General features: G+C 54.6%; 1 protein-coding gene across 1 annotated transcript; it reads right to left on the reverse strand.

The window, feature by feature from the left end:
* Positions 1 to 6,020: 6,020 nt before the first annotated feature.
* MRPS11 (mitochondrial ribosomal protein S11) lies at positions 6,021 to 15,403 on the reverse strand. Its single transcript, XM_037053665.1, has 6 exons — positions 15,101 to 15,403; positions 14,817 to 14,972; positions 9,349 to 9,447; positions 8,348 to 8,477; positions 7,082 to 7,147; positions 6,021 to 6,401 (listed from the first exon to the last, which is right to left on the reverse strand). Exons 1-6 carry the CDS (start codon positions 15,163 to 15,165, stop codon positions 6,294 to 6,296), a joined length of 624 nt encoding a protein of 207 aa, XP_036909560.1. The 5' UTR covers positions 15,166 to 15,403; the 3' UTR covers positions 6,021 to 6,293.
* Between the last annotated feature and the right edge of the window lie 16 nt (positions 15,404 to 15,419).

Genomic DNA, 15,419 nt, shown 5'->3' on the forward strand with positions numbered 1-15,419 from the left:
TGATGTGAGCTCACACTATAGGGGGGATGAGGGCTCTAAATAACCACCACGCACCTTTCAACCAGACAGAAAATGGTGAGAGATGCATGCATTTTTGTTAATGCCCCAATTATCCCAGTCTCAGCGAGGACAAAAAAGTGTGTTTTGCCTGCTCCCAGGGACGTGCTCTCAGGATCCTGTCTGTCCTCTGCTGGAAGGAGCCGTGCGCTCAGGGGCTGGAGAGTGGCCCTTGCCATGGCTGAGGTCCATCTGCCCTGGGAGGGAGCCCCACGGGTCCCTCAGAGGCAGGGCACACCCAGCCAGGGCGCCGGGATGAGCCGGGGCTGCTGCGGCCCCGCGGGGCCCTTCTGTGAGAGGCAGTCCCCAGGGCAGCTTGGGTGCTTCTTTGCCCTTTTCTACCCAGGAGAGCAGTTTCTCCGCCTTGGCCTCTGTGTATGTGTGTGGGGGGGAGGGGGGAGCGACCTGCCCAATGGTCGCCGCTGCCGCTGTTCTGCGTGGGACTCCCATCTCTCACCTCCAGGGCAGGGTTCACTTATCTGCAGCTCTGCTGGCTCCCTGTCTTCATCCTCGGGCCACGTGGTCACCCGGCCTTGTCGGCCTCTGTCACAGCAGTCGGATCTGCTGCCGCCTCCATTTTATGGGGGTGCGTGGGATCTCATTCAGGATCCAGCTGGACCACCCAGGGCAACCTCCGCACTTTAAGGTCCTCAAGCCTCATCACCTCTGCAAGACCTTGTTTGCGTGTAAGATGACGCGCACCGGGTCCAGGGTCAGGGACTGATGTCCTCGGGGGCCACTGCCCCGCACTGTGCTCCGTTTGCACATCACCGCACAGACTGTGTCGTACCACACTCTGGCCTTGGCCACGCCATCCCCTCTGCTGGACACCCCCCCCACCGCCATTATCCCTGGTCCCTCACATTTGCCTCCTAACAGTTGCTCTCATGACCTCAGATGTCATCTCCCCTAGGAAGTGCCCCTTGGTACCCCTCCTTATTATCACCTTCTCTCTCACACACACGTACGCGAGTGCGCACACACACACACACACACACACACACCCTTGTTCCGTGAGTGCTGGTGGCATCAAAACGGGCTCTTTGACTTTCTCTCACTGTCAGCCTCCAGGACGCAGAGGCAGTTACCAGGTTTCAGACACGCTGTATTTCAGTATTAATAAAATTTTGAGGGAGGAGGGAGGGGAGAAAGACTCTTGAGGAATAGATTCTTGAGTCATTTGGCTTTTTAACTTANCCTAGGGAGTGCCCCTTGGTACCCCTCCTTATTATCACCTTCTCTCTCTCACACACGTACGCACGTGCACACACACACACACACACACACACACACACCCTTGTTCCGTGAGTGCTGGTGGCATCAAAACGGGCTCTTTGACTTTCTCTCACTGTCAGCCTCCAGGACGCAGAGGCAGTTACCAGGTTTCAGACACGCTGTATTTCAGTATTAATAAAATTTTGAGGGAGGAGGGAGGGGAGAAAGACTCTTGAGGAATAGATTCTTGAGTCATTTGGCTTTTTAACTTAATTCAGTTTTTGGCTTAATCTACAGTCATCTAGCTATATGGGTGTAGGGAGGATGGGTGATGGGGTCCTACACGTTTTCTGATTAAAATCACAGGGAACATGAGTTTTCAACAATAACAACAACAACAATAGTAATAGCAGAAGCAGGGTGGGCGTGCATCTGTGTCCACACTGTGTTCCCAGCCAGGGCCCCACAGGGAGTCTGGAGGCAGCAGGTTGAGAGAGGAGTCCTGGATGCACACCTGTATAGCAGAGCGCCCCCTGCAGGTGGGGTAACTGAGGTGCAGGCTGATGCAGAGCTGGGGTACCAACCAGGCTGTGTCGCCACCCCTCTCCACCCACAGCAGGCTGGAAGAAATGGGCAGCCAGGGGGAGCCCTGGCAAAGGCACAGGGAGAAGAGCTCGTTGCATTTTCAGGACACCCAGTCAGCCCGTTGTCCCACCCTGAGCCTCTCTCCCACTTTGGTCACTAGTACGTGAGGATGGCTGTAGGCTAGGGTGCCAGAACCTCGCCTTTGCCCTGAGGGGGAAGTTAAGGTCCAGCCGGAGAAGGGGAGTGTGGGTCCTGTAGCCCGGGTGCGGAGTCTGTGCACAGCCCGGCCATGGAGCAGGTGTCCGGCCAGCCAGGCCCCTGGGACACCACGCTGCCCCTTGGCTGACATTTCCATTCTGTCCCTGGGGATTATGCAAATCCAGGGGCATTAAGCTGCCGCAGGGCACTATGGAAACAGCTCTGGGCTTTGTCTTCCCCTCCCTCCAGCCCGCAGTGACACGAGGCTGACTTTCTGGCAAGACCGGTTTTGCTAAATTGCAGAGCATGTGCACAGTTTAATTTGAGCCTGGGTGGGCGAGGGGAGAAGCCAGAGTAATTGCCAGAACTAATTTCCGAGCCAAGTCAGATGCCTGCCCCCAAGGAGTGGGCCACCAGCAGGGCGGCGGGGGCTGGCGTGTCACAGGATTTGTGTACGTCAAATGTCTATTAGAGTGTTACGAAGTAGATAATGTACGTGATGCCTGACGGTGGCTTCCATACGTTTTCATAAGCCAGTTCTTTATTTTTCCTTTTATTGTATTTTAAGTGATTAATTAATCAGACTAAGCAGCAACAATGTACACAGCACCCTCTCCTAAAGGTGGAAAAGGCGAAAGTTACATCTTCTCTCTGCCTGTTTCCCAGCTGTTCGTGTTCTCTTCCTGCAGAGGATGCTACTGTTTCGGGGAGTCTCTCTCCAGACAGGCGATGTGTGTGCATAAATGTGCACATGTCCCGTCGGGGCTGATGCCCCATTACATGGATGGAACCCCATTTCTTTAACCAGCTCCCCATTGATGGACGTTTAGGTTCCAGTCTCTCGCCAGAATTCTCAGTGTGTCAGAGAATTCATACCTTTGCATACTTGCTACACACATTAAAGAACATCTAAGCCGCACTGTCTGATAGAGGAGCCACCAGCCACATGTTGCTATGTTCGTCTAAATTCATTTGAATGCAACGCAACTCAAAGTCCAGTTCCTCAGTCACGCTAGCCACATCTCAAGTGCCGGAGACTCACGGGGGCTGGAGCCTGCCCGTGGTGCAGGGGGTTCTGTCGGACCCCGATGCTCCCTCAGCACGAATTCCCAGAAGGGACTGTGAAGCCAGATGTCTGTCCCCTTCAGTGTTGGCAGAGGTGGCCAACCTTTCCCCTGGAGAGGCTCTCGCTGCTTACATTCCCCGGGTAAGAGCTCTGACAGGGAGAGCACTCTTATTTCAGAACCATCGCATGGGTGTTAGGGGAGGGAAGGAGACCTTCCCTGCACACACACTGCAAGGACATTCTGTTCCCGTGGTCGGCACCCACGTCACAGTGTTCGGAGGCAGACGCTGCTGTTCCCGACCGACAGCGGGCACACCTGCCATGGGGAGCCCCACACCGGCACCGCCTTGCTGTGGTTGCTTCCCCCACTCCCAGCCTCTTCTCTCTCCTCTCCGGAGGCCTGGGGCCGCTCCACGGCCTGGCTCAGGGAGGGTAACCGCCCCTCCTGCATTCCCTGTCACTGGGACCCAGGCTTTACCAGAACACCAGCCCAATCTCCGCTTGCTCACTTCCCACGCTGTCCACCTCCCTCCCTGTGGGATTGGTGGCCTCCATCTTGCTAGGTCCAGTGGGCACTGCCCTGTCCTCACCTTGCTTGAGCTCCTAGCCCACCTCTCCATGGCAGTTTGCGCTTCGTCCCTTCTTGAAGTGCCATCCCCTTTGGCTTCTGAGACACCACACCTGCAGTCCAGTCGCTGCCTCCCTGCGTCCTCCGCAGCCTCGTCCTTGTTGCAGCATTTACAACTCGGTTGTCTCCTTTTCCTCCTTCTCTACTTTTCCCCTGAGTGATCTCACCCCCACCAGGGCTTTGCTTAGCATCCTTTGGGGAATGATAGTCATGCATTTTAGTTCCCATTTCCTCGATTACCAGTAAGATCGAGCATCTTCATGGTTTGCATTTCCAACCCTACGGACACCCGCTGATCCATTAGGAGGTCTCACCTGCCGCCTCCTCCGTAAGGCCGTCCCCTCTGCCCCTTGAACTGAGGGAATCATTCTTTCACTCTAACCAACACCAGGAACAGTCGTGCCCGTTTCATGGCACTTATAGTTCGGCCGCACGCACCTCTCTTGCTTCTCGGACCGTGCGCCCAAGGCGTACAGGGGCGGTGTTCGGGCTGTGCCTCCAGGGTCCGGGCTGTGTGCCTAGGAGCCCATGTTTGCTCGCTTTGCTCCGACAGACGGGTGCTGCTGCGGTGGCATGACTCTCCGTCTCTCTGAGCTGACAGTCCTCAGAGTGAAAAAGCAGAGTGCGTCCCGAGTGGGAAGAAAATGAGAGGGGAAGAATTGAGGAGCCCAGGGGGGAGGGATGTATGGTTTTTTAAAAAATGGACACGTGGGAGCCAGGTTGCAGGCAGAGGCGAGTGAGAAGTGCTGAGTGATATCCTGCCAGCATCCAGGTACCTCAGTGTTAAACAGGTGTACTTTTTCCCTGATGGCACGTCTTGGTGTCAGGTGGTGGCTTGGCTGAAAGAAGGGAAAACATGGCCTCTATGCAGAAAGGGAAGTGGGATTTGCCTTTTTGCCTGCAGAGGAGGGGAGGGGAGGGGAGGGGGAGTGTCCCTTGTGCAGCCACTCCTGTGCCACCAGCTCTGAGCCCACAGAAGCAGAGCTGCCTACGCACTCGGAGGTGCTGCCAGGGAACGAAGTGCGTCCCACAGCCGACACCAACACTCTGCTCATGCCTGGTGTTTCGGACCCAGTGCGAGGCTCTGTCTGCTTCCTGCCTGCGGAAGTGCGAGCAACACGGCCCACCTGTGTGCTCAGACCAGGTGGCCTGCCGCCCAGGAGGGCTTGTGGCAGCAGGACAGGCAGCTGGTCTTCCAGGCAAACCGGAACTTCTTTAATGGTCAGCCTTCGGTGGTGGTGCCTATCTCCCTGAGGCCCAGACAGAGCGATTGAGAGGTGACTTGGCTGAAGACATCACAAGTTTCATCGGTCACTTGGAGCTTGGATGCAGCCGTGGGCACCAAGAGTTCACAACAAGCAGTGTGCGCTGGCCAGCACACCTGGCCAGCGGCTCCTGGCAGTTTGTGCTGGGCACCTATTTCTGGACCCCCCGTGTCCTCTCTGTGCTTGTGCTCTTCTGGATACTGGGTGACCTGCCCCCTTCCCAAAGCCCCCGTGTGTAGAGGACGCATTCTAGAACAGTGGTGGCTGGAGGGCTTCCCTCTCAGGAACGGCAGCAACCACCTGTGCTCACGCTTGTCCACATGCCCCTGCAGATCCGCACTGCGGCCCGAGGGCTCTAAGGCCACATCACCAAGCGCCCCTGCCTCCTTGCCTCTTGCTGGGTTCAAGTGCAGGGACACCAGCCGGTGACCAGCTGCAGGCCAGCAGGGAGTGTGCAAGCCCCCTCTGCCAGGCCTGGGTTTTGGCAGAGGCTGCCTTCCTGTCTGGTTCCAGCAGCTCTTCCTTCCCGGGACCCTGAGGCTGTGTGGAATCCTGTTCTTCCTGCTCCCACTGGCCCTGGAGTGCCCGGCGATCTGTGTATTCCCTTAATCCATGCCCTTGTAATGAACGGTCATTAAGCTTCTTTTATACCTTCGAACCTGCTCCCCTCCTCCCTTTCCACTCGGCCCTGACTGACACACCGTGCGGTTACTCTGGGGCCTCTGTCTGCGCCGACACAGGCCAACCACAGGAGACCGCAGGGTGGCTCTCAAGAGCGCTGTGATTTCTGCCTACGTCGTGCTTAGATGTAGTTTCACGGTGAAACGGTGTAATTCCCTCTGGCGATGACTTTAATACAGGAAGCCCCCTGTTGGGTTTTTTGGTCAATGGTCGCAAGTTACCCTTCATAGGTCCTGCTAAGGGTGGAAGAGGAGGCAGTAGGGAGACATTTTTCCTTCTACAGTTCACATCCAAATCTGGGAGCAAAGAACTCACGCATCACTACAGATGGTAGAGATATTCTTTTATTGCGTTAGGGCAGGGCAGTGCTCACTGCGGGGAGTCCGGGCCCCAGCTACCCTTCTGGCTCTCCTTGTGTCCAAGAGAGGATGGCCTCGCTTCTGGGCACGTCAGTCTCCAGTCAAAAGTCCAACAAACACCACCACGTAAGGAGGCACAGCTGTCCCTTTCTGCCTGAAGGACCTCCAACAAGCCGCCCTCTGGAGAGACCTCCAACAGGGTGCTTTTGACGAGGTCGGGAGTTGGGGGCTTCTTCCCATCACAGCCTCCGGGCCTTCCTGGGGCGGCAGCCGTTGTGGGGGATGGGGGTGTTGTCTGTGATGGAGATCACCTCCAGGCCCCCCATGGTGAGTCCCTTGATGGCAGCCTGGTAGGAGAAGAACAGGCTTGGCCCCAGAAGTAACGACCCAGCATGTCCAGGCAGGGCTCGGGGAGGTGGCGTAGGGAAGAGAGCAGAGAGGCTCACTGGCTGTGACACCCGTGACCCCAACTCTGTCTGCTCACGGAGCCTCCCAACTAGACCCCCAACCCGGTGCGCACTCCGTGCCGTCTGTCCACTTTGGCCACACCTGCTGCCGCCCACCGGAGCCCTGCCATCTCCGTGCAAAGACTGCCCGGGCATCTGACCCATCCACAGTGCTGCTGTAGCTTCACCTGAGGTGCTTCCTCTGCTTGGAACGTCTCCCTTCCCCTGGGTAATACCATGTGGTTCTCGACAAGTCAGGAGAATTGTCACCTCGGTGGGGAAGCTTTCCTGATCATGCCCAGCGACCTCCCGGCACCCGCTTGTCTGTACCGAGGGACCCACCTGTGACAGTCCCCAGGGGCTGCCTCTCTACTCCAGGGGCCCAGCACACAGCAGGCCCTCGGTGGAAGTCTGAGGAACCACACTATGGGACCTAGGCTTGCTCTGAGAAGCTTAGCAGATTGTGAGAACAATGGAAAGAAACTTTAAGCCCTCATGGAAACCCACGACCAGGTCCTTACGCCCTGTTGCTTGCACGAAAGAAGCAAGTGCACATCCCGTGGAGAATCATGGCCACTCACCAAGCGCCCAGGCCCCAGGCCTTTCACCACCACTCGGACGTGGGTCACGCCCTTCCCTGTGGCTTTCTGGAGAAGAGCAACAAGTAGTTAGAACTACTGTCTCACCCCAGCGAGAACTGCTACATCCCAGTCTCTTGCTACTGCCCCCTGGAGCAACAGGGTTTCGAGCTCCAGGGAAGAGGCACCCACATATGAACACAGGTTAATATGTGGGGAAGAAGAAGACAGCGAGAGGAACATAGGACTTGGCTCGCAGGTTTAGTCAGTTGTGATCCCTTTTGGCCCAGGGCAGCACTGCCACCTAATGGCAATTTCTAAGTACTGCTCCGGTTTTTCTCAGGTGGGTAAATGCGGAAGAATCTCAGACCCTGGCGAGGAGCCCTGGGCTTCAAGGCTGAGTTTTAACACCCATGCAGAAAGTATTCTCTTATCATTTTAATCGTTAGTGATGGTTAAGTTTTCCTTCCTGACTTAAAGAGGTTGTGATGGAAATTCTGGGAAGCACGCAGATGTCACTGACCCCGCCCTGGACACTGACCCCTTCCTCGTACAGGTGTATATAATCTGTCCATTGATGGACGTTCAGCAACCAATAGTTTTGGGCACTGGGGTTTTTTCTTCCTGAAGGTCAAGGTTTTCCTTAGGAAATGCCTCTGGGTTGTGGACCCAGCGTGCACCTCAGGAAGGCCTGGGCTGCAGCAGGCAGCGCATGAGCTTTGGCCCCAGACAAATCCGGGGTCAGTTCAGGAACTATAATGACTGCGTGGCTCTGAGCAGGTCGTACCCCCTGTATCTGAACCTTAAAAATGCAGCTGGTACCAGGGGCATTCTGAAGATCAAGATCATGAATGGGAAGTGTCTGGCGTGGAGACGCTGAGTGGACACACCACTAGCGGCGCTGCCAATCGCCTTCCAGAAAGGCCGGCAATGGTTCACACTCAAACTGGGTTTCACCACAGCACAGCTTCCCTCAGGGCCAGTTACCACCGCCAAGCCTAACCCCACCGCAACGGTCTTTGCACTAGGGAGGCTGTGATGGGCCTTCAGCACCGGCTCCTCCGTCTGCTAGGATGAACCGAACGTGTAACTTCTGCGGGAGCTCAGAGGAAGAGGCGGAGAAGACCCTTCACACCACCCTCAGTGTTCACACCTCAAACAAGAGCCGGATGTACCCCACTGCTTCTGAACGGCTGGTCCCAGAGGCACTCTCGCCCAGGGGTCAGGGGAGAGCACACCACGGAGGGAGAGGAGGGGACACGCACTTACCGCTGCGGCCGCTATGCCTGCTGTCTGTGCCGCAATGCCCGTGCCCTTCTTGGCGTTCCGAAACCCCTCTGTGCCACAGGAGGTGCGGGCAAGGGGCTGGTTAGTGGCAGAGATTACCTGGATCTGTGTGCTGGGAGAAGATAAAATGGACTGTTCGCTAGAGACTTTGGAAAGCACTGAGCTATGCCCTCACAAGCCCGGGTGAGAAGGAAAACGCTGCTTCCACTCTGAGCTCGCCAGTGAAGTGGTTTCTGAACCTCACAGGAGGTGCCTGGAAGGGTCAGGGTCGTCCCCTCTGCCTCACTGCAGACTGACCAGCCACGTGATCTGAAGAGGACTCTGCTCTGGATTGACTGTGTGTCTCCCTGACAAATTCATGTAGGAATCCTAACCCCAAATGCGATGGCATCTGGATGTGGGGCCTTTGGGAGATGATTAGGTCATGAGGATGGAGCCCCCATGAAGGGGATTAGTGCCCTTATAAAAGGTACTCTGGAAAGTTCCTTCTGTCCTTCCACCACGTGAGGACCTGCTGAGAAGCCAGCCACCTGCAGCCCTGAAGAGGGTCCTCACCCGAATGCACCAAGCTGGCACACTGGCCCTGCACCTCTGGCCTCCAAAACTGCGGGAAGGGGATGTCTGTTGTTGGCGGCAGTCTGTGGTCCCTTGTAGTGGCGGCTGAGCGACTAAGACAAGCTCCACCCCCTGAGGGGGGCTACGTGTCACCCCCAGCTGGGAATGCCCTTGACACTGTTTGTAGGCAAGCAGATCTCGTCGACACGACATGCCCAGCCCAGTTCACGTTTTCATGAAGGTTACAGACACAGGAGCTGGTTTCCCCCAGACACGGAGGGAGCCCAGGGAGGCATGTGCACGGGCGGCACCAAGCAGACCCCGGCACCCTGGCCTCCAGCCACACAGGTGCCCAGGCCACCTTGTCCTCCCCGAGAACGGGAAAGGAGCCCACACAGACCCGCCCAGGGGCTCCCCTCCCCACTTACTTGTTGTAGGACGCCTTGATGTGCGCAATTGGGACCTCCTCAAATGTCCTCCCTGCCCACCTTAGGGAGCTCCCCTGTCCTGGGACTGGGGGATAAATGCTGCAATTAGAAGAAACAGTCCATGTGAGACTGTGCTGTTGGTTAAAATCAAAGAGGTCCACAGTGCAGACAAACTCAGTGAAGCGCGGCAGCCCCCCCTCCAACCCGCCCTGTCTGTGAGCGCTGCCCGTGTGGCTGTACCCGTCCCCTGAGCTGTTGACGCAGACAGAGTGACTTTCTGTGAGAAGAAAAGGGGCATGACCCACACTCCCCCCGGCTTGTCCCTTCTGGTGCGAGCAGATCAGGGTTTGCAGGCCTCTACACTGTAGAGTCTGCAGGACCGCTTTCTGTAATTTAAAATACGTAATTAAACCTCTTTCTTTTTCATTACCTATAAATGACATCGTGACTCTATATAAAAAAGGACAACACGTTAATAATACTCATGATATCATTAGTATAAACAAAATCCAGTATCCCCTAGAATAGAGGTCGGCAGACTTTTCCTGAAAAGGGCCAGAGAGTGGATACTACAGGCTTTGCTGGCCACCAGTTTCTGTGGCAGCTCTGGCCTGGCGGTGCAGAAACGGCCAATGACAGTGACTCGGTGGGCATGGCTGTCCCAGTAAAACTTTACTGCACTGGCCAGATGTGGCTGAGGGGTGTGCTTTGTTGGACCCTATCCTGGACCAATCTGACAGCAGACCCATCTGACACTGTGATGGGTAAGCTCCACTCCCGACTTCCCAACAGGCCTGGGAATCTTATCTCTAAAATGCCCCAGGCACTCGCAGGTGACCCTGGGGTTGGGGACACTGGCCTAGACACTCGTGTGGTTCAAGACCGTTTGCTCTCTCAGCCCCGTTTGTTTTCTGGCTATCCCAGGACACGACTCTCCGCTTTCAGGTGGAGACACTGAGGTGGGAATAGGGGAACAGGGTGAGCTGGGAAGCCAAGCTGTGGGCTTAGGAGACCTGCCTCGGTTCGGAGCTCTACTTATCGTGCGGTGCTTTCTTTTATTCAGACGCGCTCGGAGGTCATTAGGCACCTGAGACGTGAGTGAGCCTGCCATTGCACGCTGCCTTCACGTGCAAGTCAGATCTGTGTGTGTGCCCCGAGGTCACCTGACACGCACGGATTGAGGTTTAGAAAATACTGAGAACAGCTCTCCCCTCAGCCCTCCCCCCTTTCCTGGAGATACCAAAAACAAAACAGCACATGGGTATTCAACAGTTACAAGTGTATTCTTTCCTGCTAGGCCTGATCTTGAGAGATGATTTAGCATCTCAGCAGGTCCCTAGCTTACCAGCCTACCCGCCAGGATGAAAAGTGGGCAAGGCTCTGAGATGACATGAGTGTTTAAAACCTCATTGCTTCCCAGTTGAAAATTTCCCCCACTGACTTGCGGGGCGGGGTGTTAAGAAAATTAGGCTAACTAAAGTTGGAATGTACCAGTGTAACACCTTATATATAAAGAAAGGTTTCCAAAGTAGGAAGGACTCGGAACTTGACACATTTAATTGAAGGCATGGACAAGATCAGGCCTTTAAACCTGCCAGGACCACTGAACAAATGAACAAATAGTCCGTCCCACAGAAGCCCAGGAAAGGGGAAGACAGAGCTTTCCGGACTGGGACCACTGCCTCTTCGTGCTCATATCTATCCTCTGAGCAGGGCAACGGAGGGAGGGGCCAGCAGAGCACACATGGCTTCACTGCTGTCCAGCCAAGGAGGTCTGACGTCAGCCGCTGTTCTCTGCTGAGGGTCCATGAGGGGGGCTGACTTCTGCTGTGTGTACTTCAGGTGTGAGAATCTGCTGACCCTGGGCCCCCCCAACCCAGATGGGCCCTGACACAAGTATGGCAGAAGTGCGGATCTTGGCTGGGGAAGCTGCAGCTCTGCTCCCTGCCTCATGGTCCTCAACAGACACTTTCTAGAAATGAAGACACATGTAGAAAAATGCAAAGACCATAGCTCATGACGCCACTACTCCTGCATATTTACAAGCAGGATTGCAGGAAGAGCCTTCCAATTCCAGCCCTTGGCTTCTCTTGCCCGACTTCCTTCTCTCCGATGATCCTCTGTCCTCTACCCTCCTCTGGCTACTTACTCTCGTGGTAATGAGCCCTGACCATACCTGCAACCTCATCGTCACCATGCTTCCCAGCATTGCACACTGGCCATCACCTCCTGGGCCCCCCTCCAGCCCACTGATCCTACCAGCTTTTCCCCTTCGCTTACACCCCCGATGCTTTCAGTTTTGCCCTGACCTCAAGTTAGTTCCACGGCCAGTCATTATAATCACTCCCTTGCATACGCCCTCAATCCCCTGCCCCCAACGCAACTTCACGTTTGTTCCTGGCAAACCCTTAACCCTGGTTACATCCACTTCTCCAGCCACTCTGAACCTGCGCGTGCAGCTGCACAGCTGGCTGGGAAAAAACACACAGCAATGCCGCCTGGCCTCTCTGTAACATGGTTTCTCAGCCTCAGCACCACTGACACACTGGGTCAGATGATTCATTGTCGTGGGGGGCTGTCCTGCACACACTGGGTATTGAGCAGCATCCCTGGCCCCTGCACACTCCCTAAAGTGTCCTGCATTGTGACAACCCAAAATGTCCTCAGACATCGCTCGAAGTCCCTATGGAGGTAAAATCACCCCAGGCTGAGAACCACTGCTTCGTTTTAACAAATTCGAATATCCAGTAGGCCTTCGGCACTGCCTGGCAATCCTACAGCACACTCCCGGTTCAATTACCCCTCCATTCTCCTGCATGACTATTTTATACTTTCTTTTGCCTCCTCAAACCTCCCATTCCTTCCTGCTTCCTCACGGGCAGCTGATGACCTTCACAGAGAGATGGGAGCAATCAGAATTTTGTCCAGCTCCCCCTATCAAACATCTGTGCCCACAGTCTTTGCATCATCTCCTGTTAATGGTGCTCCACTTGTGTGTGAGCCTCTCAAGGACGTCTCCCCAGCAGCGATCCCGCTCCGGCAGCATCGTCCTTTCCCTTCTGCTGCATCGTTCCCATCAGCAACACATGCTGTCATTTCCCCGACCGAAAAATAAACAAAAACCTCTCCATTTCAAAGCCTCCTCGAGCTACTGCCATTTCTCTGTGACCCTTAGGGCAGAACCCCTCAGAGAACTGACTGTACCTGCTGTGTCTTCCTGTCTTTTATTCTCGAACCCACTCCACTTGGACTTTAGCCCCTGTTGCCCCATTGAAAATGCTCTAGTCGGGGTCCCCGGCCGACTCGCATTGTTCAGTGCAAGGAGCCATTCATCATCAGCCCATTGACCTCTCCTATCAGCAGCATTTGACATAACTCATCTTTGCCCTTCCAGCTCATTTAAAAAATACCTCTCCATTTTCCCCCTACCCCTTCTTTCCCTCCTGCTGATTGTCCCTCATCTGCTAAATCTCTAAATGTCAGAGGGCCGCAGGATTCAGGGTGAGACTTCTCTTTACCCACACTGACCTTCTCGATGGTCTTATAGCCTCATCGTCACCTCTGCCAACTGCTCCCCATGTGCACGTCTGGCCCCAATCTGTCCCCTGGACTCCATTTCGAATAGCCAATATTGTATCCCCCACTTGGATGTTAATTAAGCGTCTTCAATTTAACCGCCCAATTCCAAGCTCCCGCAGTCTTCTCCATCTTAATGACAACTCTATCCTTCTAGCTGTTCAGACCAAAATTCTAGTGTTCTTCACTCCTTTCTCACACCTTACATTAACAAATCACGCTGGTTCCACTTCCCAAATGTACCAGTCTGACCGTTCACACTACCCCCGCACCTGCCACTCTGGCCCACGCCACTGTCATCTCTGGCCTAGATTATTTAAGTAGTCTTCTAACTGCTTACCAGACTTCTTGCATCCTCACAGTTCAATATCAATGCCACAGCCAAAGAGACTTTTTGAAATTGGAAGCATGAGCCCTGGCTGGTGTAGCTCAGTGGATTGAGCGCAGGCTGAGAACCAAAGGGTCACTGGTTCGATCCCCAGTCAGGGCATATGCCTGGGTTGCTGACCACATGCCTGGGTTGCTGGCCAGGTCCCCCTGAGGGCCATGTGAGAGGCAACCACACATTAATGTTTCTCCCTCTCTTTCTCCCTCCCTTCCCCTCTCTCTAAAAAATAAATATTTTTAAAAAGAACTGAAAGAAATTTATTTGGAAAAAAAAAGAAAATGGAAGCACGACTGTGTCAACAACCCTCTCCAGGGGCTTCCCATCTCACTCAGGGTGAGAACTGAAGTTCCAACCAATCCTCATGTACCCCGTGTGCCTGCCACAGTCCTGAACCCTTCGCCTCCTGTTTGCACTCACTCCTCACTCCATGTTGGCAGTCTTGCTATTGCTTATAAACACTAGACACACTCCTACCATGTGTCACGCTCCCATGTTTTACCTGTTTTGAATTTGCTGTCCCCCATCCACTAGAATGTAAGTTCTACAGGGGCAGGGGTTTTTGTGTGTCTTTGCTCACCAGTGTGTCCCCAACACCTTGAACAGTGCCTGGCAATGCTGAATGACCAGAATGCAGCTCCCCACTGCCTACAGTGGGGATCATGTAAAAGTCCCTGTTGCAGACAAGACCGCTGGCATTCTGATTCCTTCTGGTCTTGCTGACCTCATCTGCTGTCAAACACATACCTGAATATACTATATTCTTTCACATCACATACCTTTAGACAGTCTGTTATCCTTGCCTAAAGCAACCCCTTTCATCTTGTCCAGCTGAACTCTCATTCAATTCGGTTGTCAGCTCCGCATTTTCTTTCCTCCAGTCATTATCGGATTCACTCTTTCGTACATACTTCCAAGCAACCAGTTCTTACTGCCACTATACTACTGGTCAGATTATGGGGAAGATGTTTGCATGTTTGTCTTCCCCACTGTGGGGAGGAACGACCTTTTGTATCTGTGCTGGTATAAACGTTTGTTAAGTGGATGTGAAGTACACTTAACACACAGAGGCGGTGGCAGTGGTGAGAAGCAAGTTGCCAGCCCCAAGGGCTGAGGACAAAAACCTCCCTAGGCCTTAGACCAACTCTAAAAAGCATACAATAATCTACACAATCGTGTAGCAGCTCCTCCCCCTTCCCATTCTGTGTTAGTCTGCGGTGGTATCCCTCTCAGAGAGGAAGGGAGGCAACATTTACTATACAACCTTGACATCCAATCCATTCACGCATCAAAAGTTAGCTAAGCATCCCCTTTGTGCCAAGGCTCAGCTCATCTGATTCTCACAACCTCTCTCGGCATTATGCCCCTTTTTAGTCGAGAAAACGGAGGCTTAGGGGTTCTCATAATATCGCACAGGTCGCAAGTGACAGAGTTGGGAATTGACTGGTTTTCACAGTCTGGGTGCGGGGTGCTGGTCTCCCGAGGGCTGGACCGAAATGGCCCTCACCTGAAGCTGCTGCGACTCGGGGTCGGGGCCGGGGCCGGGGCCGGGGCCGGAGCCGGAGCCGGAGCCGCCTTCTTCTCAACTTCCTGCTTGGCCGCCGTGTCTTGCAGCTGCTGGGCGCCCATGTGGATTGTGGCGCCCGGCGCCCGGGCCACGACCCTGAAGGGAAGGAAAGCTCGTTGAGGTCCCCAAACTAACAGCCACTGGAGTCTGGGTGGCTCGTGGGACAAGGGCAGGAGTGTACTCCCGGATCTGGCGGTGGGCTAGGAGTGGGTAATGATTCTTACCTGCTTGTCGATGGCCATATCCATGACCGCAAAAAGTGAGACCCCGCGTCTCTTACAACCTGCATGACTTGAATTGACCCCAATGAGCTCCCGTCCGCGGCGCCGGCACCACGAGCACCTGTCGGGGGAGTACAGAGGGAAAGTCATCTGATTCCTCTTCAGAAGGTGCGTTAAAGATTCTTATCCAGATTGATATGCGCTATAATAATCATGGCTGCTATTTTCAACTGGGAGTTTTCTTCCTCCCCCCTGGCTTTCTAACATGAGATCTTTGCCCACCCCTCCACATTGGAATGGTTCCTTCTAGTCGTTCGGGGAC

This window comes from Sturnira hondurensis, unplaced genomic scaffold (assembly GCF_014824575.4).
Source record: "Sturnira hondurensis isolate 20B ecotype Veracruz unplaced genomic scaffold, ASM1482457v3 Scaffold0007865, whole genome shotgun sequence".
NCBI lineage: Eukaryota > Metazoa > Chordata > Mammalia > Chiroptera > Phyllostomidae > Sturnira > Sturnira hondurensis.

Excerpts from the sequence above, each read along its gene's own strand:
- MRPS11 (XM_037053665.1), bottom strand. The coding sequence starts at position 15,165 with ATGCAGGTTGTAAGAGACGCGGGGTCTCACTTTTTGCGGTCATGGATA. Across the intron at positions 14,973-15,100 it reads ATATGGCCATCGACAAGCAG|GGTCGTGGCCCGGGCGCCGG; the intron begins GTAAGAATCATT and ends CCTTCCCTTCAG. Across the intron at positions 6,402-7,081 it reads GCCTGGGGCCTGGGCGCTTG|GCTGCCATCAAGGGACTCAC; the intron begins GTGAGTGGCCAT and ends TTCTCCTACCAG.